At 46.8% G+C, this 27578-nt stretch overlaps 1 protein-coding gene across 7 annotated transcripts in view; it reads right to left on the bottom strand.

Annotated features, from left to right (window-relative positions):
* The window catches only part of TNIK (TRAF2 and NCK interacting kinase), a 151062-nt gene that overhangs the window by 1636 nt on the left and 121848 nt on the right, over positions 1-27578 (bottom strand). For 2 of the 7 annotated variants that reach the window (XM_015637581.2, XM_015637584.2), the window contains 17 exons: positions 26899-27138; positions 24529-24635; positions 22114-22277; positions 20882-20979; positions 20137-20160; positions 17303-17311; positions 16034-16218; positions 12871-12997; positions 10547-10711; positions 7568-7682; positions 7030-7200; positions 6613-6756; positions 4949-5083; positions 4613-4713; positions 3221-3370; positions 2168-2327; positions 1456-1595 (listed from right to left, as the gene is read on the bottom strand). In XM_015637581.2, the coding sequence (XP_015493067.1) occupies positions 1456-1595; positions 2168-2327; positions 3221-3370; positions 4613-4713; positions 4949-5083; positions 6613-6756; positions 7030-7200; positions 7568-7682; positions 10547-10711; positions 12871-12997; positions 16034-16218; positions 17303-17311; positions 20137-20160; positions 20882-20979; positions 22114-22277; positions 24529-24635; positions 26899-27138 (2235 nt within the window). Of the gene's footprint in view, positions 1-1455; positions 1596-2167; positions 2328-3220; positions 3371-4612; positions 4714-4948; positions 5084-6612; positions 6757-7029; positions 7201-7567; positions 7683-10546; positions 10712-12870; positions 12998-16033; positions 16219-17302; positions 17312-18677; positions 18681-20136; positions 20161-20881; positions 20980-22113; positions 22278-24528; positions 24636-26898; positions 27139-27578 lie in introns of all 7 variants that reach the window. The other 5 variants (XM_015637583.2, XM_015637585.2, XM_015637582.2 and 2 more) reach the window with 4 other exon arrangements.

The following is a 27578-nucleotide window of genomic DNA, read 5'->3' as shown; positions in this document are numbered from 1 at the left end:
TGCAGTAATTAAACCTCCTTCTCCCTCACTACCAAAGAGTTTGGAATGCCCTACAAATACCAGGTTTATCACATTTCCCTGCCACAGCATCATTTATTATCAAGTACTAACAAAAAACTGCTGTCAGTGGTTTGGATCTTGCTAAACATTCACCATTTGGGTTGATACCAGCCTCAGTCTGAAATGGCTTTTTTTGGAAAAGTTAGTCCTGGTATTTCAGCTATTCCTGAAAGTAAAGCCCAGAAAAATTTCTTCCCTTCAACATGTTCAAAGCACAGAAACACATCAGGATTCTGTAGGAAGAACAGAGGTTTTGGTGCTTCTGGCAAGAACCACCAGCATTTGATCCCAATGAGAGGGTAGAAATAATTAAATTATAATTTACAAATATTGAAGGGAAAAATCTGAAGCCTCTGTCCTTATTAAAACCAAAAATTACTCAATCTTACCAGTTTAACCAGTTCTTCAGAAAGAGAAACATCTGGGTTTAGTATTTCAAACCCAACAGTGATCAGTTGCTTCCAGTATTTTAGAAAGATCAAGGTGGGTTTTTTTTTTTTTCCAGCTTTGTTAGAATTAGATTACACCTAAATTAAACTTAATTTCAGCTTCTTGGTCAGCTTTTCATAACATACTCGACTGCAAAGTTAGGAAACATTTTCCTGCAGAGCTTCAGCCTACCTCCATGCCCCAGGAAGGGCAGTGCTCAGCTAATGAATGAGCAGCTGCTCACTAAAGTGATCATGGCCTCTAAGCTCATTTACTGCACATTATTAAACCCTGCTCTGGGCACTGCTTTCTTCACTGGTTTTGTGATCATGTCCATCATGAACAATCTCCCTGCTGCTTGGTCCTGACTTGTCTTAGTGAAATCTTGTGAGAGGGGGGAACATCACCAGCAGAAAGACCTCGGCATTCAACCATCTCTTCCATGCAGAAATGCCTTTTCCTCCAGAAATTTCTCCCCATTCCCTGCCCCCCTTGCATCACTTGTGGCAGGGATCAACTACATGATAGCTGACCCTCCAGAGCAGTATTTATCACTGCTGCCCACAGAAATGGATGAGGCTGCAGGAGGAAAATAATTTAAGATGCATCAAAATGCATCTAAAGATGCATCAAAATGTTTCTGCATCAGAGCTCAAATCAGGGTCACTTACACACTTTTGCTAATACTCAACTTTTAGAGTTCATTTGGCAGCCTCAATTTAATGTTCAGATAAAAGATATGGGAAAAAGTCAAGTCAGGCCAACACAGATCTCAGCTAGATGTAGAAGAGATCTTGCAGGCTGAGGTCTCCATCCACTGGAGAAAATGAAATGGGAACAGGCTTATGGGCACTGCTTATTGAACAGAACCCTCAGATTAATTATTAACCTCAAGACAAACCAGACATAAGCTCCAAAAGCACCTTGTAGCTCGCAGCACACACAGAAGCTTTGAAGTGGACTTACCTTATCATTTCTTTCACATAGAAACTTTAGCCTTTGAGCTCGCTTGTGCATAAATACTCCATCCAAATGTCCCGTCTCCACTGACCGGATTTCAATAGCTTTCTCTCCCCAGCCCATTATTTGATTGGAATGAATGTAGGCTGTCAAAAGAAAGCGTTTGGCAGGTGTTACAACTTGAGTTAAATATTATGCAATGGGCAGAAAAGCTTTCATCAGCTGTTACTCAAAGCCTAAGCAGATCAATGGCAGAGTTGTGATGGGCAGGCGTGTGCCTGCAGGGACAGCTGCCTTTCCAGAGCACCTTTCATCCAGAAATTACTGAGAAATTTAAACAGAAGCAGCATCACTCCTTCCAGTTTCAGAAGGTGAGGAGCTGGCCAGTGTTTTGCCACCATGGGTTGTGGAGCTGAGCGGAGCCAGAAGAGCAACTCAAGGGCTCCCAGCTCCACACCCAGCCCTGCTCCACTCAACACAGTATCCCACCAGTGTGACAGCTTGCATTACCTCACATTTATCTCTTATACTTATCTCATACTAAAAAAGTTCAAATCTTCAAGAAATTACTTGCTTAGAGAAGAGCTGGCTGTGGGAAACTCCCTTTGATAAAAGAGGGAATCCCCTTCATCCCAAATGACTCCATCTCAGCATTCTCAACTCCTCATCTTACTTGTGGCTTGTATTTTAAGCAGGTGAAGAGGAAGGGTTGACCTACCCACAGAAGTAGGCATTTCTCCCCACTGGAGCACCACGTCTTTAGTTATCCTTCCGTAGGTGTTCACATAGACACCTTCATCCTCATAGCACACCAGCATCTCCATCCCGTCCGTCTTGGGCAGGATGACAATGGCGTGAGGAGTAATATTGCCCTGAATCTGCAGGTAAAACAGACCCCGAGAGTCACAATTACACTGAATTGAGAAAGGGGAAGGGGGAAGGGTGCAGAGCACTGCAGGGGGGAAAAAAGCCCAAAACAACTAGAGAACAAAGCCTTCCCTCCATTCCCCACATATGCACTGGCTTTCAGAGATAAGCCTGAAGGGGAATAAGCTGTCATGTTTACCCTACCATCAAAGCTGTCTGACACAGCAAGGATAAACAGGTTCAGCAATTACAGACAGATCACAACATACACGCCCCCAAGACTGATGGCTGACACTTGGCTGGAACACAAAATAAGTGACTGAGCCAATGAATCCATCACCAGCTCAAATCAAGGTAAATAAACTCAGAGTTTTACAGGCAGCCCTAGGGAGGAAATATCCTATTTTTTATCCAATCACCCTCTAGCTCCAAGGGCAGCTGCACTGACTTTCCACAGCTAAGACAACACAAAACCATCCCAAGCTGCCCAGTATTTCTCCCTCTGCTCTTGCTAGTTCTTGCAGAGGAGACTGCTGCTTGGATCAGATTCAGTAATTCCTGTGTTTGTTTAGTGACACAGTTTCTCCCAGACCAGTTTATTGTGGGCCAACAGTATAGATGGAGTTTAAATGACCCAACAAGAAAATCCTACAGAGAGCTCCATCACTGCTCCAAGCAGTGTACACACAGATTCTCCTTTTTGTGGGACATGGCAACCTTAAACTTTACTGCTCCTGCTGAGAACAGAAACAGCCTGTGCAGATGAACATGAAGTATGTGACAGCTCTGAGCCCTCTTTGAGTGAGCACAGCACTGGGGAATGTCCCACCCATCTCTGGTCCCCACTGCTGGGCCCTGGGAGCCTGTTACTGGTGACCCACGTTCCTCAGGCAGCAGCACTCACGTGAGATGGTATATAGATATCATAGGAGTTCCCAGAATCTACATCAATCACATGGAAACCAGTGTGGGATCCAAAGATAACCTTCAGCCTCTGACCCTCCTCTACAGTGAGATCCACGAGCAGCGGCTTGTGCTGGAGATCTGCAAAAGACTTTTATAATCCCTTCCATGAGCATCACAGAAAATCCCCGTTGCATCAGCCTGATATGGTTTTGAAATCACATTTGTTTGACTGTGTTTCCTACTAAATATGTGGTTATTTATACTCCTGCCTCTCTGTTCCCCTGTCAGATGCCTCAGAGGGTATTCAGCCATCCCAGCAGATAAGTGCCCACCCTTGCCAAGTCCAGCTCTCTCCCACAGAGCCCGAGGCCAACACAAGGATTTGGTCTCTAAAGGAAGGAGACAGCTCAATTTTGCATGAGCATGTGTTCAGTCTCTCAGCAGAGATCCATGACCACCCACCTCCTCTCTTGGCAGGGATCACTGCTTTGGTTTGGGCAGCTGAAATGAATCAGTTTAGCAAAGATTTACTTTTACCCTGCTCCATCTAACCTGCTGCATCAAGGCAGGGACCAAGCCCCAGCCATGTCCAGATCAAGCACCATGGCTTAGGTGCTCAGCAGGAGAGTGAAACACTTGTGGGAAGTTGGATCCCAGACCATTTTGATGCTGCTGAGCTCTCCATGTCACTGAGCCCATTTATTCTGGCTTTTGTTCAGAAAAAGCAAATGTGACCTAATACTGCTTAAGTCCATTTGTGTTGGAAAGATGTAAAATGAGATTACTCAGCATGAACATCTCCACAAGGCATTGCCCCTTAGGACTCTTCTCAGCAAAGAGATTGGGATGAAAAGTGATCTGAAGGACTAAGCAAAAAATACCCACTGGCAGGCTGGAGAGGAGGAAGGTCTCACTGAGGAAACCAAGGCAGGTGAAAAGGGAGGGAAAAAAGTGGATCACACTCCCAAACTTTCTGTCTTGAAACAGAATCCACATTGCAGAAGGGGAGTGGACCTTGCAAAATGAAAATAGAAAATCCTGCCAGCCTATTTTTGTACTGTATGTTAAAAATTAGTCAGAGGGAAAAAAAAAACCACCAAACATAAAAACATCACAAAAAACACCCACCAAAATCCCCAATTCAATTTTACTCATTTGAAAAGCTTTCTGCAAATTCCTCAAGTAAAGCCTGCTAGCGTAAACTAATAATAACACTTCATTGTTGGCCGTAAGCAGAACATATCCAATCTCTTCAGCCAGCAAGGATCCCATCTCCCATGCCTGCCAGGCATCCTGAGGAGCTCAGCTACATAAGCAAGATGCTTTTCTGTTCTGCAGAGTACAGAAATCACATGTATTTACAATTACAGAGTGTAAAAGACAAGCATACCTTAAATGCCATAAACTTGTGATATGGTTTAGGAGCCCAAGCGTAGATCTCTACAGCGTTCTTTAAGGCAATCACCAAGAACTTGATTCTTTCATATTTCACTAAAATAAAAACAAACCCCATTTTAAAAACATTCACTCTCTTTCCAACAAATCTCCAGGAACAGCTTCTCAGGCTATCCCTCTGTTGATTCTCATTACACAGAGTCCACCTACTGCATAAAGATGAATTCCAAATGTGGCTGTGGTCTACCCACACTTTTAATATCAAATTGTCAGGTCAGACCTAAGACTAGAGAACAAAACCACATCTCTTCAGACATTTATTTCTACTCACCAACTTTGTAGTGGATGCATCCCTCCAGGTCCCCAACTGTGATCCATCCCTGCTTCTTCTCCACCTCAGGGTCATTGTGTAAAATCCTGTTTCTCAGCCAGGACAGGTAGTACACACGCAGCTTGTTCTTCTTTCCTGTTGGCAAGGGAAATGTCCCTGTCAGTGCAGAGCACGTCTGCATGGGCCATCCTGAGGTTTCAGTGCTTATTTTCAGTTACAAGGTGATAGAATTTAAGTCCATTTCTTGATAAAAGTAATATAAATAGTAATTGCAAATAGTAATTTAGCTGTTGTGTTGGGTTTTTCCTTAGGCAGAAATATATGGAAAGCAAAGCCCAGACCTCTATCTCACAGGCTGCAGGCAGACACTGGAAAAGCCAGGCTTTTGCTTCCCACAGGCTGGAAATATTCCTTTTCATATAAATCAGTGTTCACAGAGGGACAGTGGGGCTCAGTGGGACAGTGATCCCAACCCTCCTACAGCTCAAAGCTTACCCAACCACTCAACTTCCCGGTTTCTTTTCCTCCATCTCCTTCATACAACATTAATTCCACCCTAGAGATGAGACAGGAGCTCCTTGGCCTGCAACAGGCACTGCTGTTTGCCAGCAAGCCTGGGTGCTGGGCTCTGCAATGCTGAGGGGCTGCCAAATTTCTGCACAGCTGCCTGCTCTTGGATGGCAGGGACATGGCTGCAAAATCCCTGTGGCTGCAGAGCCCCCATGACAGGGACAGGACACAGCTCACACCAAGCCTGGTGAGATCAGACTCAAACAATAGAGCCTGTCTGCTCACAGATTCCCACAAGTCCCCAGCACTCATTCTCAGCATCATCTTGGGGTTTGGTGCTATTCCTATTCCAGCTGTACTGAACTCCTTATCCCTACAGGTGTAGCCCAAAACCACAGGGGAGCTGCAGAGCAGGTAAATGATGGAGCAGTGAGTTTGGAGCTCTGGCTGAATGGGGGGAGCAGGAATGCAGAGCTAGGCCAGGGTGTCTTAACAATGTGAAAAGAAACAGAAGGATGATATCAAACAGTTTCCTAATGAGCACTTCTCTGGCTGCCCTCTGTGAGCTTTGTTGGACAGGCATCAGCAGGAGAAGGCTCTGCCCTGGCTCTGTCACCCATGTGTTCCTCGGAGCTGCTCTGCAGGAGAATGCTGGATGCTCTCCTTAGAGATTGGACTACAGAGGTTTTGCCTTTTTTTACCAGAAATCACCCCCTGAGCTTGAAATGAGCACTCTGGAGTTCACAGCTAAACATGGGGACAGTGAAAAGCTTGTGGCCCTCACAATGCTTGGGACAAGCCAAGCACATCTGTGCTCTGAGCTGGAAACCCAAAGCCATGGATCATGGCTCCCTCAGCCATAGCCAAACAGACCCAAAAGCAGAGCTCTCTGTCCCTTCAAGCTGTGACAATCTCCCTTGCTGGGCCACCTGCCTGTATCCTGCACCTCCCCTTCCCTGCTACAGGGGACTGGAAAAGTGCAGGCAGCAGGTGGAGGGCACAAACTCTTGGAAACAGACTTAACTAATTTGATTCCAGAATTAACCACCTCCATCTCCCCTGGGAGCTTCCCTCTGACACCAGTGAGCAGGTTTTGTCCGAGCTGGAACCACTCAGGCCTTGTGTCTGAGCAGGTGAAAGGATGAGAGGAGCACCTGATATTGTCACGAGGACGTTGAGGCCCTCGAGGACGTCCATCTGCTGGAATCGCCGCCTGTTGATGAGGTTGTAGACCTTGCCCTGCCCACTTCGATCCAGCAGCATCAGGCCGTTCTCCGTGCCCACCAGCAGATTCACACCTGGAGAAGAGAGGAGAAGGCCATGGGTGCCAGGAGCCATGGTTGCTCCCAAGGACAGCACCCTGAGCTCATCTCTGCTGTCACCAGCAGTGTGACCGACCCAGCTAAGGCTGGGACCTTCCCATGGACAGGAAGGGTCACTCTGGAGCGGGGGACGTGACCCCTGGGGGATGGAGAAGGGGCCAAGCGGAGGCAGGGGCTGGGTGCTGAAGGGACCCTTTCCCATCCCAGCCCACAGGAGCTGTGCTGAGGGCAGGCTGTGCCTGGGCTTACCCCACAGGGCAGCACAGAGTATCTCCGAGTTGAAGCGCTTCTTGTACTTGCGGATCTCCGGGGTGTCGCTGTGGGGACGGATGTTGGTGGGGTTCACGTTCACCACTGAGATCTTGCGCGCCTCGTTCAGCTTGGCCTGCTCCTGCCTGAGCAGCTCGCTGGTGAACAGGGCTGGCAAGGGAACACCAGAGCACAGGGAGGGTTAAATGTTAGGATGGGTTAAATGTTCTGTCACTTCTTTTTTGGGACAGAAAGACAATACTCGGTTTATTTCGCAATGGGGAGTGTTCCCACCGTGTTACAAGACAATAGTTTGACCAGGCAGACAGGAGCATGGATTTCTGCTGCTCCCTGTTTCCTCACAGATCTTTCTGGTTGCATTTTGCAAGCTGGGTGGCAGCTGGAGAGGGCAAGGATACAGACACCAGCTATGTTTGGAGTGAGTGAAATGTGAGAGAGGTTCACTGGGGTTATTCAGGCTCCCTGACCTGCTTCCCACAAGACCCTCCCATCTCAAACTGGCCACATTGGTTCTTACCATTAGCAGATGACTCTTCATCCTCATCTTCATCTTCATCAGTAGGTGAGGTCTGATACACTCTGGTGTCCACAAAGGGGGTGAAAGAGGCTTTGGTGCTACTTCCCATACCATACTAGAAAATGAACAGCAAGGAGAGAGCTCAGTGCACAGAAATAACAGTGATTTTGTGCATCTAAGACTTTCTAATTAGCAAATAGTGCCTGCTTCTGCAGTGCCTTTTTTGAGCTCTCTATGAACATCTGCTCCTCCTCCCCATAACTAATCAGAAACAAACATTAAATTGGATTTCTGAATGTTTGTGAGCAATGGAAAACGGGAGGAGCAGGGCCTGGCTCTGCTCTCTCCTCACAGGCAGAAGCACAGCCATGAGGACAGTCAGCAGAGAAGCTGCAGGGCCAGAGGCAGAAGCCAGCACAGGTAAAATCCAACTGAGAATCACAGAATCATTTAGACTGGAGCAGACCTTTAAGACCATCAATCCACATGTTTACTTGTCTGCATGTCACAGACATGCCTTAAACCTCCTCTAGGACATCAGGCAGGCAAGGGTTTGCTTTTCCCACTTTCCCAATGCAGCTGAGGTTGGCAGGATGGTGCTGGGAGTCCCTGTGAAGCCCTGGCCTAGGGCAGCTGGCACAGTTTTAAATTGTTCCCAGCATTTCAAGTGGGACTGCAGAAAGGGGCATTTCTAAGTTAACAACCTGAGGGTATCACAGGAAATGTCAGAGCCAATACTTTGCTGAGGGAATCTGGGGATGAACAAACTGCAGTGTCACACTGCTTTCTTTTTAAAATCATTGCTTTAAGGCAGAAAAAGAGGCTAAGACCTCCTTCCAAGCAAAAGGAAATCCTTGCCTTTGGAATCAAAGTGACGTGAATTCCTCCCTTCTTTGAGCAGCTTATCCTTCCTACTCCAGCATTTACCCAGGACATGCTTTATGGATGAGCTCAGTTTAGAGCTGCAACAGCAGCAAAACCCAGCTCACTCTGCAGCTCACGTTTTTCTTCTCTGGGACACTGTCCTTCTTCTGAAAGAAATCTTCCTCAGCTTTCACCCAGTCACCAAGCCCAGGCTGCTCCCCATGCCCACTGCCACAGTCCCTGTGTGACAGCTGCCATGGGGACAAGTCCCCCATGCCTGGGGAGATGTGCCACGGGGAACACCCCCACCCTGGCACATCCCCACTGAAACCAGGGCCTGTTCCTGTCCTCCACTGGGCCATAAAAGGATTCAGGGGCACAAAAAAGACAGGTGCAGGAGCAGCTTCGTGGCTCGTGACTTTTCCAAGCATTTTGAGGCTGGCATCCATGGGTGAGCCAGCATCCATGCCAAAATCAGGCTGCACATCCTGCTTCCCTCCCAACCCTATTCCCTGACAGCCTGGCTGTTTCCATAGAAACAGGAAGGATTTCTAAACAGAACACGGTAACTGAGGCCCAAGGAAGGAGTTACCAGCCTGCGGCAGGGAAGGCTGCAGGCACAGATACCTCTGCCTTGTGCTTGTCTCCTAGCCAAGAAATACAGATTTTTGCCCTGTGCTGGATGTCTTTTCCATAAAACAATAGCAATTTAAGGAAGAGATGATTTCAGTATTTGTAGGCATTTCCAGCTGAGAGCCAGGTGCTCTCCAGCAAATGAATAATGAAGAAACCCCTCATCCCACTGCACTGAGCATTTTTCCTTGCTCACATTTAGTTATTCTTGTCAGAAGTTGACATTTTAATAGCTTCCAAGTCTGATATTTAAATATTAAGACTTCATCTTCCCCCAAATCCTGTTCAACAGCCTATAAACCTGTGTGGTGGCTTACAAAGAGCATCAAGCTGCAGGCCGAGGTCGTGCTTGCATGAGTCACCTGGAAGCCTGTGAACAAAATCCCAAGTTTCCACTCACGCCCACTCCCTGCTCAGTCAACTCTAAAAATACAATTTTAGAAATGGAGAAGATCTTTTTGGTTCATATTCTATAAATGAATACATTTAAACCCAATCCCAGGCTGTGTTTCAGCAGCACCAGGATGACCGTGGAAGGTGTTACTTTCAGGACTGACTCTCTCATCGCTGCTTTTAATGCCAATGAGGAAACAGATAAAAACTTGAGGTCAAGTCAGGCACCATCTGTTCTTACGTTTTATCAATGGCCAATTCCAAGAAATTTTTATTTTTATATTGCTAGTAAAAGTACACCATAAAGTGAGAACATAATTTCTATGAAAGAACAGGGGATGGCAGAACTTTTGATGTACAACCCACCAAATGAAACAAAAACATTAAATACAATAGCTTAATTAGCACCAAATGGGCTGATTTCTCATGGGAAAAATGAACTGTGTTTGGTTCCCAAAACTAGAGATGTTTAAGCTGGACACATCAATTCCCTTGGTTTATTTGTCACATCTTGCACTAAGACTTTTAACACTTTATGCAATTTTAGTGTTCAATCATTTGCCTATAAAACACCCACCAGAGAGAAGCATTTTGCCATGACAGGAAACATACAACTTTAAAAGTGTGCAGGTTTCTTCTACTCTGAAGAACTATCTAGAATTTTATTTGCTTTGGTTTTTGGTAACCTTTTCAGTCATGACAATTATCAGAGGTTGCACAGATGGAAGCTGGGCCCAGTTGAAGCTAATGGCATCACTGGCTCTCATCACTTCCTTTTATATCCAAGTGTCAAAAGAAAATGGGGCTTTCTCATCAGCTGGCAGCACTCATGTGACACCACCAGAACCCCAGCTGGTGGGCTTGAAAGACCTAATAAATCCTTCTCCCATCAGCCACAGATCCCTATAGCAGTAACCCATCCGACTCCCTCGTATTTCCACTACACTCACCCACGGGCACCAGAAACGGAGAGAGGGAAGAGCCAAGAAAGCCAGGGAGGAAAGCAGGAGAGCCCCATCAGGGGGCAGAGATGTTAATATTTGATTTAAAAGCGATGCAAAGGAGAAAGAGGAGCCCCCCACCACCTACTTCAGGCACCGAGTCCATGTCCTGCGCATGCGTGGAGACTCGCCCCAGGGCCTCGGTCGGCGTGCCCGCCGGCGAGTGGCTTTGCTGCACCAGGTCAGGCAGATTGATGTGACCTGCAAAGCCATTGCTGGCTGCGTGGCCAGAACGCTTTTTTTCACCAGAGGTCTGCAGAGACACAAGGCATGAGGAAGAAAGAGAAGGGGAAGGGGGGGAAAGAGAAAAAGAATAGGGAAAAAAACCAAACAAAACGAAGTTGTCGGCAGTCCCCCGGTTCCCAGAGCAAGCGCAGGAGAAGGACCCTCTCTGCTCCATCCCCATGCAACCTGGCAAGCAGCAAACCAACCCCTCCTCCAGGAGAATTAAAGACAGGATTAATGACAAAGTCAATACAGAGTAATTAGCCACGAAACAGCAAGAGAAGCCTGATCACTGTTGTTTGGAGATGAGGAATGTAGGGCAGATTCTTTGTTTGCCCCCATGGGTGCAAACCCCATAGCCAGATCTCCTCCCACTCGGCCACTGGTGACAGCAGAATCTGAGCCCTCAGTCAGTGTTAGCCTGGACAGCTTTGCACAGCTATGGCAAAGAGCAGCCTGACTGCAAGTGCCAGCACAGCCCTGTCCCATGTTTCTGTGACCCAAACCAGCAGTGAACAGCAGCAGCAGCTCAGGAGTGGCAGAACCACCAGAACCACCAGCAGCTTGCCCTGCACATGAGGTTCCTTGGGCTTCCACAGGGCTCCCCATCCTTTCCATCCTCTCCCTATGCAAGGCAGGTACTGGGAAGTTTCTCCCTTCCTCATTTATTTTGCCATTTTGATGAATCTCATCTACCTGGAGCACACCAACGAGATTGTTACAGAGATTTACCCATTTACTGGGATTTGTGGAAACTCCAGCTGGATTCACCAAGCCCCTGACTAGTACTGATGACATTTATCTTTTGATTGCTCATTACCATCACCCTCAACCACACCTTGTCATCCCACCAAACAGTAGAAAGCTCTTTGCCCAAAGCCCACTGACCTCAGGGAGGCCATCCTCTGATGGTTATGGTGGCGAGAGGGAAAAAGCAGTAGGCACCCAGCACAAGGCTACAGTTTGGATTTCTTATCATGCTTTCTCCTCCCAGTGGGGTTTTCCAGCTGCTTGTCTTGCCCATAGCTTCCAAACCCTTCTGCATCCCAATTCTCACACAGCCCTGCTGGCACAGCACCGTTTTACTGATGTGATGCTGACCACGAGCTCATTTCAGGAACAGCTGCCTGTTACACAGGGCCTTGTTCTCTCATTAACCCCATCACCCTCCCTGGTATCAGCAGGGATGTGCAGAGCTGTGGGGATCCCTGCTCTGAACAGCTCCACCCCAGTGAGGGATGAGGTGGACTGTATTACTACCCCTCCAAAACTGATGGAGAAAGGCAGCAAACATGCTGTGACTTATTTTGCTAACTCATTCCTCTCTTTCAAAGTTGCATTCATCTTTTTCCTATGCATGTGAATATATTAGATAAATGGAATTAAGAACTAAAATGCAGCTTGAGTCTTGTTCACATGTGTTCTAAACATCCCTCCTTTAGAATTGCAGACTCCAAGCTCTCCTCCCTCCTTCTCCTCTCCCATCAACCTCCTGGATGTGCTGGTGGAGAGAGTGACTCCCCTGTTCCCCAACCACCAGGGCCTCCTGCCCTCTCACCAGGAGTCCGGCTGCCCATCTGCACTTCCATCAGCATCACCAGAACGTTCCAGCAACTGGGAAACTGAGAAACACCGAGGGACATCTACAACTCTCCTCTGCCTCACTCCTGCAGAACCATCCATCAGCACCACTCCCACCACAGCCTCACCTCCACAGCCCTGGAGCTGGGGATGAGGGCTCACATCCATCTGGGATGCCCAGTGCCTCCCACAGCGGGCTCTGAGCAGGACCATTCCCTGCTAAAAGCCCCCAAATGCTTTACAAACACTGCAGGGCTGTAACAGTCATGAGGTGGCAAAGGCTGGGAAGAAGGGGGGAAACTTTGGGCCAGTTCCAAGTGAATTAACGAAATGTTGTGAACTGAAGATAACTCCTGCTGCTTGGAGCAATGGTTGGGTTACAGCAGAGCCTTGCTGTGCCCTGGCACTGCCATTCACTGCTGTTTGTAGTTCTGAGAAACATTTGCACTTGTCACATTTGAGTGTAAATTGCATTAATGAGAGCGCTAAGGAGCACAATTTACTCCCTCATTTTGTGTTCCAGACACACAGCACTGTTAGTTTTTGTGCTTACATGGGCAAAACCTCCTGAAGATGCTCCATGGAAGTGTTTGTTTTACAACTTACCTCCCTCACCATTAAAGTCCCTTCCCTTGAAATATTGCTAAACGTATCTGCGTGGGAAGTCTCCAGCCCGTGGGTCGCCACCATTCCCAGGTTGTATGGCTCGTTGCTTCCAGGAATTCCTGTTGGTCTGGGGACAGAGTGGAAAAGCATTAACAATGAATATTTCCTTTGTTAAACTAGATGAAAAATCCTCCAGTATTATTTCAGTAAGGGTAAGGCTCTGTATCTCACAGGAAGAAAGTCAGAAAAATATATCCACTAAGATCTGTGGGGAGATGATAGATGCTTCCAGAAATACAGGGCTGGGGTCAGGTTGATAAACTTCAGATACCAAAGAGAGAGACCATTCTCTTTCTTATCTCAAGGTGTCCTGAAAGGAGCACTGATGAACAGTTAACAAGAAGTGGCACTCCTGCTCTACTTTATATAATTTTTTTTCTACCTAAAAAAGCTGCAGAAAACCAAAATTTACTCCCTTTAATTCCCATCTCAAACCCTGAAAACACCAGAGCATCTGATGGCAAAAAACAAGGGAGGGGATGGGGTCTGGAGAAGGTTGGCAGGATGACAAGTTGTGTCCTGTAACTTCCTGCTGTTTTCCAGGTGAAAATGTAGCCCTAACCTGTGGTTTCACCTTGAAATTTCCACATTCCTATTTGAAGAAGGGGGATGGAATTTATTAAATTTTAGGACTGCCTGAGATTGGGTGTCACAGGTGCAGAGCAGCCCCCATCACTTCACTATTACAATCTTGGCAGCCTGGCTGCTTAAACATAACTCAAACAAATCCACAAGCAAATGACCAGCAGCCCTGGATGATCAGACCTGTTACTTTGCATTTAAAAGCCACACAGACCAATTGCTTCCATCAGTGTGAGGCAATACAATCTTTAACTCCTGTGCACACCAACAAGCCTGGAGCCTTGTGAGGGAACCTGGTCAGTGAAAAGCCAAAACAACCTGGATTCATCATGGGATTACTGGTCCAAGGTGAGATCTGAGCCCTGGAGACCCTGAGGTGAGACTGGCTCCTTGCCTGCACTGTACCAAACCTACAACTGGAAAGGCATCACAAAGGCACCACAGAAAACAGCCCACCACACTCCTACAGCACCTTTCATGTGAGGAGCTCACACCTCCCTACCACTAACTTTTCACCAAAGGAGGAGAAAAGAGCACAGTTATTCTAGTTTTAAAATAAGAAAACAGGGCCAGAGGAGATTATGTTAATTTTGAGACTGTATAGCCAGTGAATGAATGACTGAGGTAGCCCTGAGGTCCCAAATTTCATCAGTGCACAGTTTCCATGTCATCCTGCAGGAATTCCCTGGCCAAGGGCAAGAGCTGGCTTGCACAGCTCAAGGAGAGGGAGCTGAAGGGAGTCATCAGAGTCTTCAGATGGAGAAATGATATCTCCAGAGGTGGATGGAATAAAAAAATCCCTCCTATCCACTGGGACACAAAGCAACAGACAGGTTTATCCTGCAGCAGAAGAGACCTGCATAGAGCTGGAATGAAGTGCTCAGGGAGGATACACAAAGATCACTCAGAAGGTGCAGCAGAAGATGAGATGATCTCTCTTGGCCCCACTTTCCAATGACAAACACTCAACAAAGGAAAACAAATCTCTGTTAGAAAAACACTGAAGTGCATCAAGGTTGAACTCAAGGTCCCTTTTGTGAAATGAAGGTGTAACTCAGAGGATTTGCTTTCTTTTTCCCCAGCCATGGAGCAGTGCAGCTGTGCCTGCAGACACCCCTGCAGCTCCACCCTCTGTCTCTGGGACACGACAGAGACAGGACATTATGGGACACTGAGCTGGCAGGGGCTGGGGGCATCCAGCTCTTGTGGCTGCAAGGCATCCAGTCAGACATTTATCCACTGGGAAGTGCTGTGTCAAACCCAAGGTGTCTGAAGAAGGATGTCAGCACTGATTAACCACTCCTGATTAAACTCCTCTTCCATGAGCAGCTTGAGGCCCCTTCTCACACGCCTGACTGCCCATCCGACTGCTGCACATTCAGAGCCATCCCTCTGCCTCACAACTTGCTCCAACCAATTCAAGAGCTTTGATTTTAATTCTTCTGCTGGAAGGAAGCTCCAGCCCAAGAGCTTGGCACTCTGAATAACATGGACCCAGGGAGATATGGTCTCCCTGCCACTTAGAGGGCTTCTGTGCTGCTCCATGCCCCACCACCATGAATCAGAGAATCAAAGAATTGTTTAGGTTGGAAAAGACCACTAAATTCCTTGAGTCCAACCATTCACTCAGCACCATCATGTTCACTGCTAAACCAAATTCCTGAAGCCAGGTATGCCTGTATCAATTATAACTCATCTAGCAGGAAAAATGGAAATGAACTGATTAAAACATAAATAACCCTCTGAAACATTCCTACAGCTCCTCTGTAAAATCAAAAGGGCAGGATTCAGACCCTGCTGCCAGGTAGAGACCTCCAGAAATGCCCCTGCAAAGCACTGGGTGGGAAACCTGAGCAGAGATGCTCCAGGAACTCTCTCTGAATGGCAGCAGGTGTTGAAGCTGTGCTGCCCTGATCTGGAGAGACTCAAAAGCACAAGTCTCCCATGGGACACAACAGTCTGCTGATCTCTTCATTTCACCATTTTAACCCACCAACAATGACTGAGCCAAGAGCAGAGATCCAAGGCAAAGATTCTGGATTATTATAATCCTGGCTCTAGCAATTGGCACTGGGCAGGCCACCAAGTACTGACACTTCAGCATGGCTGAATATGGGGCAAGACCAGGCTCAAGAGCAGGCACAGTTTTAACATTCATCCCATGGGCAGGACCCATGGTGTGAATGAGGTCAGCTGTGCCCACTCTGGCCAAAAACCTGCCTGGCTCATCAGCAGGAACAGTTCCATCAACTTTGAGCCAACATTCACTGAATATGCAGCAGAAATAGCTCAGTTTTCCCCATATATTATCTCTAGTTTGGAGCAGGAAAAACACTCATGTGAGTACACCACCCCTTGCAACCACGACACTGTTCCCAGTGCCAGTCACCAAACATGGACATGCTTTGGACATGTCCTTTATCTACTGCTCCTCCAGGCCAGGACACCTTGGGGTTTCACCTCTAGAAAAACACACACTGGGGTTTCATGGTTTGCCCCCCCAAAAGAAAGTGTTCCTCACATGAGCCGTGGGATGTCACTGACAGGCACGGTCCCATCATGTGTCTCGTTCTCCCCATCCTCCTCCTCCTCCTCGCTGCTCTCTGACTCCTCGCTGGAGGAGGAATAGTCCGTCACCTTCTTCAGGGGGCGATTGGTTTCTTCGATGCGCAGCTCCCTCAACTCTTTGGCTAAAGCCGTCAGATCCTAAAGGGGATGGGGGCAAGGAAACAAGGAAGTGGTGGCTGTTACCTTCAGAGCAAGGAGAATGTCACACACATCTCTCCAAAAGCCAATGCTAACAGCACGAGCAACAAGAAATAGCTTTACAGAGTCGTTACAAACATGAGACAAACGTAAGACAATGTTTGTAGCATGTAGCATTTATTAAACAAAACAAAACTGATTTACGCTCACTGAAAAGTCAATAGCCAACCTCTTCTTTTTCTCTTTGGAACGTGTATGTGCATATATATACACACACTTATATGTATATACACGACAAAATTATATTTGTTGGAAAAGGTGAAGTTCAGTCACCATCATAGTAAACTGGAAAACAACGTCACTTCAAAGATTGGCTCGGAGAATTTCTCCTGCAGGGTTTTCTCTTCTTTCAAACTTCTCAAAGAGACCCCGTAATGGTATTTATTCTGTAATAAATGCATTTGGGAAGGAAGCAATGACAGCATCTCCCATGGAGTGGTGCAATCCCCACGTCAAGAGCTGCTTCCATGGTGAGTCTCCGCTGTCGGGCGGCTGCCGAGAGGCGGTGAGGAGCACGAGGAGAAGCGCCCAGCTCAGCCAGACTTTGGAGTCACAGCTCTGAGTCAGCCACACGATCAAAAAATAATAATAATAATTAAAAAAAAAAAAAAATAAATCCCTCAGCGGGACCCATTAAGCACTTTATGTGAAATGTGGCAGCCTACAAGCTAAGGGAAAAAGAAAACTAAAACTAAAAATAATAATAATAATAAAAAAAAAGCCTTGAAACAAGAAAAAAGAGAGGAGCAGTCCCAAAGCCTAGTCATAATTTTTCAGTTTACCATGACTTTGATGAGGTCTCAGACCCGACAGTCATATAAAATAGACACTGCTATTTCAAAACAAGGAACATGGCAGGCACCGTGTAGAAAAGAGACTTTTTGTTATCTTACATGCTTTTATAGCAATGCAGGGGGAAGCAGTAGGGCAGAAAAGCATGAGAGCTCAAATTAGAATGGGTTAGAGAACTCTGTTGCACAAGACATGCACATGACGAACAAAGCATCGCAATTGTCAGTCTTACCATTTCTCCCTATATTAGTGACCGAGGTAGGCATCAGTGCATTCGGTCAGAGATAAAGGATTAGGGAGAAAGAAACTCATTGAAAAAGACTAAATTCCACAATTGTCTTACGGCCATACTCTCATTTACTGCATTTCCAGTTTACCGTTCCAGCAGGGCGACTACGGAAATATTAATTATGGTTGCAAAAGGAGCTCTTAAAATCTATCCTGTCGACTCGTGAAGAAAAGGATGGAAAAACTCTATGGCTGAGATGCAAACCCAGTTTATTTTTTTTAATGGTGAGATAGGAATGTTTTGTAAGCAATCTGTGCTTTGGTTGCTGACGACCCACACCTCCCGGCGGGCTCCCACCGGTGACAGCCGCACATTCTGCTCCCAGGCCTGCCCTGCCTGGCTCTGACATGGAGACTCCCCTGGATATTGGAGAGTTTTGCATCAGACCAGTAATTATCAGCATACCAAAAAAGGCCTTGTTTGGTTTGGTTTTTTTTTAAAAAAAAATTGGTCAATTCCTGTTTCACAGCAGGTCCTTGTGATGGGTTTTATGTGGGTTGTTCAGCCTGGAGAAGAGAAGGCTCCACAGGGAGAACTCAGAGCATCTTCCATTACCTAAAGGGGCTCCAGCAGAGTTGGAGACTTTGGACAAGGGTATGGAGTAACAGGACAAGGGGGAATAGCTTCAGACTGACAGAGAGTAGGTTTAGATTAGATATTTGGAAGAAATTTTTATTCAGACTGTGGTGAGGCCCTGGCACAGGTGGCCCAGGGAAGCTGTGGGTGCCCTATCCCTAGAAATGTTCAAGGCCAGGATGGATGGGGCTTGGAGCAACCTGGGATAGTGGAAGGTGTCCCTGCTTATGGACAGGGTGGGGTGGGAACAAGTTTAAGGTCCCTTCCAACCCAAACCATTCTCCGATTCTGTAGTTCTGTATCTCTCCAAATGGTATCTGTACCTTTAAAGAAAGGCTCTTTATCATGATTAAAGAGAGATTGTGGTATTTCAAGAGTTCCTTTTTGATGCCAACATGTTTAGGATTGAAATAGAGTCAAATCTGCAGTCACGACAACTAATTATTTTAATTAGAGCTGTAGCAGCTTCTATGATATGACTGCTTCTTTTCCTAAATAAAAATCAGTGACAATTTCAGCAGCTTAACAATACTTTCCATTTAGAGTATCAAACATGCTCTTTATTGAGCACTTGCCTTTGAATTGAATTAGAGCCTCTCACTTTAAAAGGGATTTTAGGACTGTGTAATAGCCTCTTAAAACTGCAGCTGGACTTCTGCAGCTCAGGACTAGCACTGAACTCTTCCCTGTCACAGCACTGGATTTTGAAAATGGTTTCTTTTTTGCACCTTCCACTTCTAACATGCTTCGAGGCACCCTATCAGCCTCTTTTGGCCATCACTAAAAGATAGCCAAGTATTTTAAAAATCAGCTTAATTACTTTTTAATAACTAATTTGCAAGTTATAAAAGCAATAATACTCCCTGATATGATTATATACAATATGATCAGATAACTCCTATTTCCTAGTTAAGAAAGCTTTGCCTCAGGACAGTTCATTCTTTGATGCTATCATTTTCTGTAAGTAATGAGCACTTTGTAGGATTAAACAGCTTCACCGAGTTGCTCCTGGACCAAAAACAATCTGACAACAAGAGAGAAAGTGCTCTGTAGTTCCACAAATGTTCCAAGTGTTATTACTGAAGATGACATAATACATAAGTAAGTGGTGTCAGCGCTCCTTAATTACTTTTAATTACAAAGCTTTCTTTAGATTTAATATTTGCTGGAATCAAGGCAGATTGGTTTCTGAAATCACATCGCCCCTTGAGCTTGAATTTAGCACACACGCTGCTTCTATTTAGACACTGATTTATGTGCTTTTTTCTTAACAAAGCACCTCATTAAACAAAATGTATTGCTCATATTTTATCCAAGAGAACAAGTTAACTAACCAGCACATCTTCCTTCTTTCATATCTTCTATTTTTAGAGGAAAGAGGCTGCAGAAGAGGCTGCTGAAACCAGTGCTTTCCACTACAGTTACCAGTATCAGCAGTGTGCACAGCAATGCATGTGTGAGGCAAGTTAAATGTTAAATCAGGAATGCTGGGTCTTTTCCCATGAATGTTTAAACATTCACCACTGCCAGATGCACATTTAAAATACTATCATAAGTGGAAAAGGTGTGCTTGAGGACTCTCATTTTTTTAAGAGGATAAATGAGGACCAGCACTGCTATCAGCATCCAGGGTGGCTCTGCTGCCTCTGGCTTTGCGGTGGATGCTGGTCCGTGAGAATGAAAAACCCACTGTATTTTCACTGCTCTGTTTTTCAGATGCCTTCTTTTGAATCAGGCTTAGAACACATTTCAAACAGCACTTGATGGCCCCACTGAAATCAGCAGGTGGCCAGGGGCTGTGGCTGAGAGCAGAATGTGGTGAGGGGTCCAGGCTGCCCGACCTCCTCCACCGGCACGAGAAACCTCCGCTCTCGCTCCTCCTCTTTCCAACACACCGAACAACGGCAGCACCACCTGCTCCCCCACCTGAACGCTGGGCTGCCTCTGCCCTGGCCTCCATGCAAGTGGTGTGGCCAGCGGGTTTTGGGCAGCCCAGGGCTGAGCAGAGCACAGCAGCAGTGCTGTTCCCTCCCCGTGGGCAGGCTCCCGACGCCGGAACGCCACCGCTTCGCTCTCCCGTCCGACCCGAGATCGCATCGCCACCTTTATCAACGCCAGCACCAAGAAAACCCAGCTCGGAATTAAGCACTAACTAGTCAACCTTGCATAGGCATGACCCACTGAGAAAAGATATCACTAACCTCATCTATAGCTTTCTTATAGCTCTGTGGGTAAAGGAAGAATAATCAGCATCAGAGGAAACAGATCGGGACAGGAAAAAGCCAGAGGAAGGGCAAGCAGGTTAGAAATAAAATTAGAATTGTTAGCTCAACGCTGTGGAGTGTAGAGAAAGAAAAACATCATCAACAAAACATTAATACACATTAAAATAGAGAAGCAGTGGAAATTCATACAGTTTTTAGGCCGACTCTGCAGTTTTAAGATACAAATGTCAACAGCATTAAACCAGGAGGAAACACTTCGGATGAGATTTTGCTCAGAATAATAGAAGGGGAGTGTACAGAGACCACTACCAGGTGGGGATTTAAGCTGGGAAGGCTGTTGGGGGCTGGTTGGTTCCCCAGCCTTCATGAGCAGAGCATCCCTCCGCGGGTGCTGCGGGGGACATGCAGCACGGAACACAACAATGTGCCATCGGCCACCGCCGCGCCCAAGCTAGCAAAGCCCTTAAGCGTCTGCTTCACCTGGAAACACAGGCTTAAGTGCTTTCCCCTAGGCTTGGGCTCCTGGTAAAAACTCATGCACTCTCTTAAGCATTCAAATCTCCCAGGGGCTCTCGCTGTACTGCTGCTTTCCAGTCTCTCTGCTGGAGCAGCAGCAGTACTAGCCTCGTTTTTGGGGTCCCCGCGGTTGTGGCACCGCACCGAAGGGACACGTGGCCAAGCCAGCCGGCAGCATTCCCACGGGAAGGAATTGAGGACTCACAGCGGGTCGGCTCGGTCGTGTCACGTCCCTGTTGTCCTCCTGCTTGACCTTGGCGGGCTCATGGGAGAGCACAGGGGACCCTTCGGGCTTGGCATTCCCTGGGTGAAAGGCAGGTGGAGAGAGTGGGAATTAAAATGGTGCCAAAAGCCACCGCTGCATCCTGTCACCTGGGGCAGGTGGGAACAGGGGCTTCATCATCACTCTGCTTCTGCTCTCCTGAAAAACCCTCCTGCTCCTTTCTGTTTCTCCACCAACAGAGTAAGAGAAGCCATAATCCTGCCCAGCCTCCACCAACAGCCCTCTTGAAGAGTAACTGCTCCTCTTCTACTAAAGAAACTAATTTACTTTGCAGAAGAGCAGGGCACGTGATAAATTAAAAGCTCTGCAGCATCTGACATCGCCAGGACAATATTTTTCACAGGTTTCCTCATTAGTAAAAACAAAACCAAACCCAAAATGACAATGGGTTACAAACTCCTTTTATTGACTACCTAGAGGACTGATGGTTTCAACAACAGACACTATCATCTTATGGCCAAATCATAAAATATTCAATGCACAGAGGCAGCATTTGTCTTAATGCTCTTCAGCCCTGGGGACTGGAAGTGTGGGGCTGTACCAGAATGCAGATGTGTGGGGTGTATGGGCTGTAGCAACTCCTCTACTCCACTGCCATTAAACAGGGGAATGGAATATCTTTAAGGGAGGCTCTAGGATGAGAGGGAACAATTTTGCTACACACATAAACCCTGTGTTGACATGGCTGCCTGGTGAAAGCATTTGAGAGAAAGCTTCTTACAGGTTATGTCACTCCTCTGATCCCATCCTGGGCACAAAGATGAAGCCCCCCCAAAAATTACGTATCAATTAAAAGTGAAACACACTCCCAAAGAAACCATGTCAGAAGAGGTGCACCTGGGTGGATGAAGACAGGAAGGACACTGGTTGTTTATTTTGTTTACCCTAAAGCATAACCCCTATCTCTTTTTGTACAGGCTGCTTGGCAGTGTGATACCGTGGGCATCCCACGTCAGCCTCCAGGGAAATGGGGCTGCTGGCAACTCTCTCTGCAAGGGGGCCAGCAGGTCACAAAAGCACATCAGAAATGATGGATTCTTTGATTTTTAAAATTTTTTAAAAAATAAGCATGAGATCACAGACCTCTTTCCCTTCCTGCTTGTCAGGAAGCCTCACAAAGTGTGCCTGGTGCTGAGGGATGTTTCCAAGCTCACCTCTGACTCTGTTGCGTTCGCTGGAGCCAGCCTGGGAGCCGGGCTGGGATCCACCCTGGGAGCTGGGCTGGGAGCTGGGAGTGCTGGAGCTGGAGGAGCTGCCACTGCTGGTCCTCTGCAAGGGGCTCTCCACGATGGTCTCTGTCCTCCTCAGGTCTGGGTTGCTGCAGGAGGACAAAAGAGAGGGGCAGCATCAGCCAGGGTCACACCCACGCCAGGGCTCCAGACCCTTCCCACACTGCCAGGGGCAGCTGCAAAGGCCAGGACAGTCCTCAGATGGAGGAGACCAGGCTGAGATCATCAATTTTGGGTGCAATATGACCAGAATGGAAGAAAATTGCCTAGAGAAGCTTTCTGTTCTTATTTTGTCAAATTTGGCAACCATTAAAAGATTCTTTGCTCTCGATCTCCTGTCTATAGATTTACAAAGCTGGAATTACCTAATTAGCCACCAAAATTCTTCATAAAAGCAGGAATTTGTGACGTGTTATTAGACAAAGACTTCAGCAAAGCAAGGATCTCAAGCTTGCAACAAGGCTGCAGATCACTTGTACCACTTAATTCACAGTCCCAAATTTTCATGGCTTCACTTCAAACTTGCATCAGATATCCACTTTTCCTCCTTGATTTCTCTCACCCTTGTGAACACAGATAAATCTAGAATAAAAAGCGCTCTTGATACACAAGGAGTGACTAATATCTCTCTGGGTATCAGATGCCTTTAGGAAATTAATTCTTACTTGGCATTGAAATGACATCAGAAGAGATGTTCATGCAGAGTTCGGCAATTTGGTTTTATACAATGTTTCTGGAAGTGATGTTATTCAAAGGCCTCTTTAAAATGTATAGTAAATATTCCCTCATTTGTCACAACAGGGTGACAAATAAAAGAGGGGATATTTTTGTAATGTTTACATTTATGCTTGGAGAGAATCAAGAACCAACAGGAGAAACAGGGAAAAAGGAAAAATACTACATTACTGTGAAAGCAATGAAGTACAAAATAATTTCAATGAATACTTAATGTTTAATGGACATGTGGCAGCATCCTAATGATTTCCAATTTTCATCAAACTGAAGGCCTCCAGCTCATGCTGTATGGCTGACATCCTTAGCTAAATTAAATAACGGAGTGCATTTGAGAACTTTGGCAGCTGATGTATTTACCTGCACTGACCAGAACTGTGACAGTGAGGGTGCAGGAAACACTGGGCAACCTTGACCTTGAATCCCAGATTCCCATTATCCTTTTTACCTGCAATACCATCACTTATAAAGACTATGCATTCCAACACCCTTCTGCATTTTAAACTGTCCTTCAAGCAACAGCTAATTAAAAGAACAACATTTTCAAGAATTCAAAATGTTTCAGCCTTTGGCAAAGAAGAGCAACAAACCATGATATGCTTTTTCTCTAATTAAAAAAAAAAAAAAAAAAAGAACAAGAAATACTCTTCCTCCTACTGCTGCTGCCCCTGCCAGCGACTCGGGGCTGCTGCCTGTGAGTTTGCTGAAGCACAGGGGAGAAATGAGCTGGAAAGGGAGGCGTGTACTCAAACTGGGGACAGCACACACGAGCAACATTCACTTTTTGACCTCACCCTCTGAGGACAAGGCAGGAGGAAGAAACCAAGGAGCTCCCTCACGCAAGGCTAATTGGAACTCGAATTTCTCCCGGGATCTGCCCTGCTGAGGTCTCGTTCTGCGAAGCAGAGACAAGCTCTCGCATGACTAAGCTGTGTTTTTTCCATCCAGCTCTGAGCAGAGCCTGTCAGCTTCCCTGCTCATTTTAAATGTGCCCAGGGATAGCTGTGACACGGCAGAGATGGGACCACAGCAGGGGCACAGCACCTTCCTCAGCAGCTCACTGCTGGGCCAGAGCTGGATCTGGCCAAGCTAAAGGCTCAGTCCTAAGAAAGCTGAAAGGAATTTAATCCTTGATCTACATCTAGAGAAGATCTCAGCAAGCTGTATGAGTGTCTGTCCTGCAGCACATTCCTCACTCATTATCTGTGAAAAACCACTCTGATGCATAAGAAATGTATGGAATGTACCACTGAGACCTCCCCAGTGGCTTACAGGAATCCACTGATACGAAAGAGGTGAGAACCAGAACCTAACTACACCAAGGGGAGCACCCCAACTCCTGTTTGATTCCACAGCAGCAGATGCAGCATCCACCTCCAAACCCTGCAATGCCCAGGAATCCATTCAGCCAAGGGAGCAAAGCCTCCACGGATTCCAGTGCTCGAATCCTTGTCAGTACAAATCACTAATGGTGCAAAAATTCATCCCAGAGACAAAAGAAGCCTTGCAAACGTGGTGGTGCTCAGTCAGCTCAGGCAGGGCAGGATGCCAGCCCACATCTGGGCTCCCAGCTGGGATCACTCCTGCCCATCCCCTCCATGCCCTTACCTTGCCCGAATGGGCTGGGAGCCCAGCCGGGGCCCCAGGGCACTGCCATTGCCTGGGGAGTTCTTCCTTGCCAGGGCAGGGGATATGGAAGTGGTTCTTTGAGGCACCTGGAAAAGAATGGAGACATCTGCAGTCACCCAGGCTGGGCAGCTCCCTCGCCTGAGCCATCACGAGATCACCTTCCAGCACTGCCTCAAGGCTGATGTACAACTGTCTTCCCACTGAGAGAAAGGCAGTATTTAGGACAATTACAAAATACAAGGCTCTCAGCTTTTAGAAGGAATCACTGGAGTGTGAGGCAGCAGCAAGCTGCAAAGGTGCCCTCAGGGATGCTCCTGGCACGGGAGCCCCCAGAGCAGCCTGGCTACCACCAAAAAGGGCACTTACTTCTAGAAAAATGTATGCACATATACACACACAACTTAAATATATAATTTAAACCTAACAAAACCCATAAAGGTAATATTTAAGGTGAAATTCAGACTGAAGTGCATTTCAACAGCCACAATGGAGGTTTTCTATCTAGCTCAGATATGACACATGCCAGCAGACAGAAGGTGTTGACTGGTGGACAAACAAGGGGGTTGACAGTGGGAAGACCCAGACTGACCCACCTAACACTGGGATTTAGCGCTGTGACCTTCACTGAGCTTCAGATTCTGCTGCCAAAACCTTGCTGCTGGCAGAACAGCTCAGCATGAACACCCAAAACCAACCACAGCCTAGAGGGGCAGTGACAGATAACCCTGGACCTCTGCCCCATCCCGTGGGAGCTCTGGCATCACTGCATGGCCACAGGTGAGTGGCCTCATCCCGCAGCACCTCAGGTGATGTGGAGAGGCAAGACAATACTCACCGTTCAATACCTCGCACCAGGTAACAGAGAGGCCAAGGGCTTGTCAGAATTAGCAAGAAAAAGGATTAGGCTTGGCTTTTTTTAAGAATAAACACATGGTTACATTAGTTAAGAGAAGATTTAGAGAGCTGGCCATGCTTTAGACTGCAGCATCACCAGCTGCAGCTTGTCTCAGTACAATGCAGTCTCCCCTCCAGGTAGGGTACTCTGCAGTCAGGACTTGGGGAGTTTTCCACCTTCCTCTGAAGCATCCAGCCATAAGCACTGGCAGAAACAAGACCCTGGACCACGGAGACAGCTGGTCCTGCCTCTTGGGGCAGTCCTTTCATTCCTGTTTACAAACACCTCAAACTCACCTCAGGCAGTCCAGTGTGAAGTCAGGCTCCTCATGGGTGGTACTGCCAACACAACAGCCCTAAATGTGATCTGCTGGGGGCCCTTCCAGAGTCCATGTTCCCCCAGCCAAAGGGGAAAATACTGCATAGTGCTGGAGAAGAGCTTTTCTCCCAGCAGCCACGGTCTCACCATGCAGGGCATCGCTGCGGCTGAGCGTCCTTCTCAAAGGACTCATGGCAAAAGCCAACATTAAATTGCATGGGCTTTTTCTTAATTAGGTTAAAACCAGGCAGCCACCTTCCTGCACTGTGGAGGAGCCAAGCACACAGACAGTTCCAGGAGCTGTTGGCTTGCTGTTCCCTTCAGCAGAGCACTGATGTCTCCTCTTGCTTGGTGACAGCAGGAACAGGAGCATTATTAACACCCATGACACCACCACAAATCCCTTGCACAGGGAGGCTTACCTGGTGACTGTGACTTTGCTCTGAAAAAGGCAGGTCACTCACTTTGTAAATACACAGAAAAATTGCCTCTCAATCAGGGACAAATACTGCCTCCCTGTCACTAATCAATTTATAATCATTTTTCCTCTGTAAAAATCCTCCTGGCTGAGCACTGATTCACTGTAAGGGGAACTTAAATGGCCAAGTTATAATTCTTCCAAAGTGAAGGTGTATAAACAACACAATCGAAATAGTGGTCCAGAAGAATCCTAATTAAAGAGGTACTGCCAGACACTGCCAAAATGTCAATGAATGTATAAAGCTGCTGGAGCCCTTACAAGTCTTCCATCAAATATTGATCGCAACTGGAGGCACGGTACTGGGCTAAAAAGGACCTGTCTTATTGAGTATGACAAATTTTATGTTCCTATAATTCTATTTAAGCAGAAGGTTGTTTTTTATCCAAGGGAAAGAAGAGATTAATTTGTTTTGGCCTCTGTCTGGGCTCGAGAACTTTCTTTGCTGGAGGGCAGTGCTGTTTTGCAGCTATTTTGCAGCCAAGAGCAGCTCCCAGCATGTCCTGCAAGCCCTGCCTGAGGAAATGCAGCCCCTGGGCAGCTCAGCACCCGCTGCAGAGCCTCGGGGTGGGCTCAGTCCTGCCCACTCTGCTTTGCCAGAGGGACTCAGCTCTGGGATTGCCTCTGAGGTGCTGAAAGTGAGGAGTGATTGTGTTACCTTTGGTGGAATGTCTTCCTCCTGCCGTAACCAAGAACTTCGGTCAAACTTTTCAATGCGAGGGGGCAGAGGAGGGTTTTCTGAGGTGGGGTCCGAGTTCTGCCTTGGCATCTCAGTGCGGTGAGAGGTCACCGTCAGAGCCTCCTGAAACCCAGCCAGTCCCTTTGCAGGCTGTTCATGCAGTGACTGAGACCCAGACAAGGAGCTTCCTTGGGATTTCACAGTGACCAGATGTGGAATCTAAGCACCAAGTCAAAACAGAACTATCAGTCAAAATGGAGGGTTAGAAAAAAAAAAAAAAAAAGGAATAAAAAAAATAATTTCGAAATTTGATTTTGAAAAAAAAAAAAATTTGATTAGCACTTTGGATGCACTGAAAAGACCCCTTGGTCTGAGATCAGCACTGCCTTGGTTTCAGGAACTTCTGACTTACATCGCTTCAATGCAAGGTCTGTTAAAAATCACACTCCCGCACACACCGTGCCCGCCCCAGGCTCTGCTGCTGCTGGCCCCAAGTCCAGCTCCTACACCTGCACCTCTGTGGCTGTACTAATGAGGTTTGGCATGGATTTTCCATGTTAAAAATGCAAAAAAACAAAAAAAAGGAAACGATAATAAATAATAACTGATTAAAAAAAAAAATCATCAGGAATTCTGAGGCATAGATGGCTTAAAAAATA

The sequence above is a fragment of the Parus major genome, chromosome 9, assembly GCF_001522545.3.
Source record: "Parus major isolate Abel chromosome 9, Parus_major1.1, whole genome shotgun sequence".
Lineage (NCBI taxonomy): Eukaryota > Metazoa > Chordata > Aves > Passeriformes > Paridae > Parus > Parus major.
Note: the sequence above shows the minus strand (reverse complement) of the source record. Positions and strands in the feature narration are given on the sequence as shown.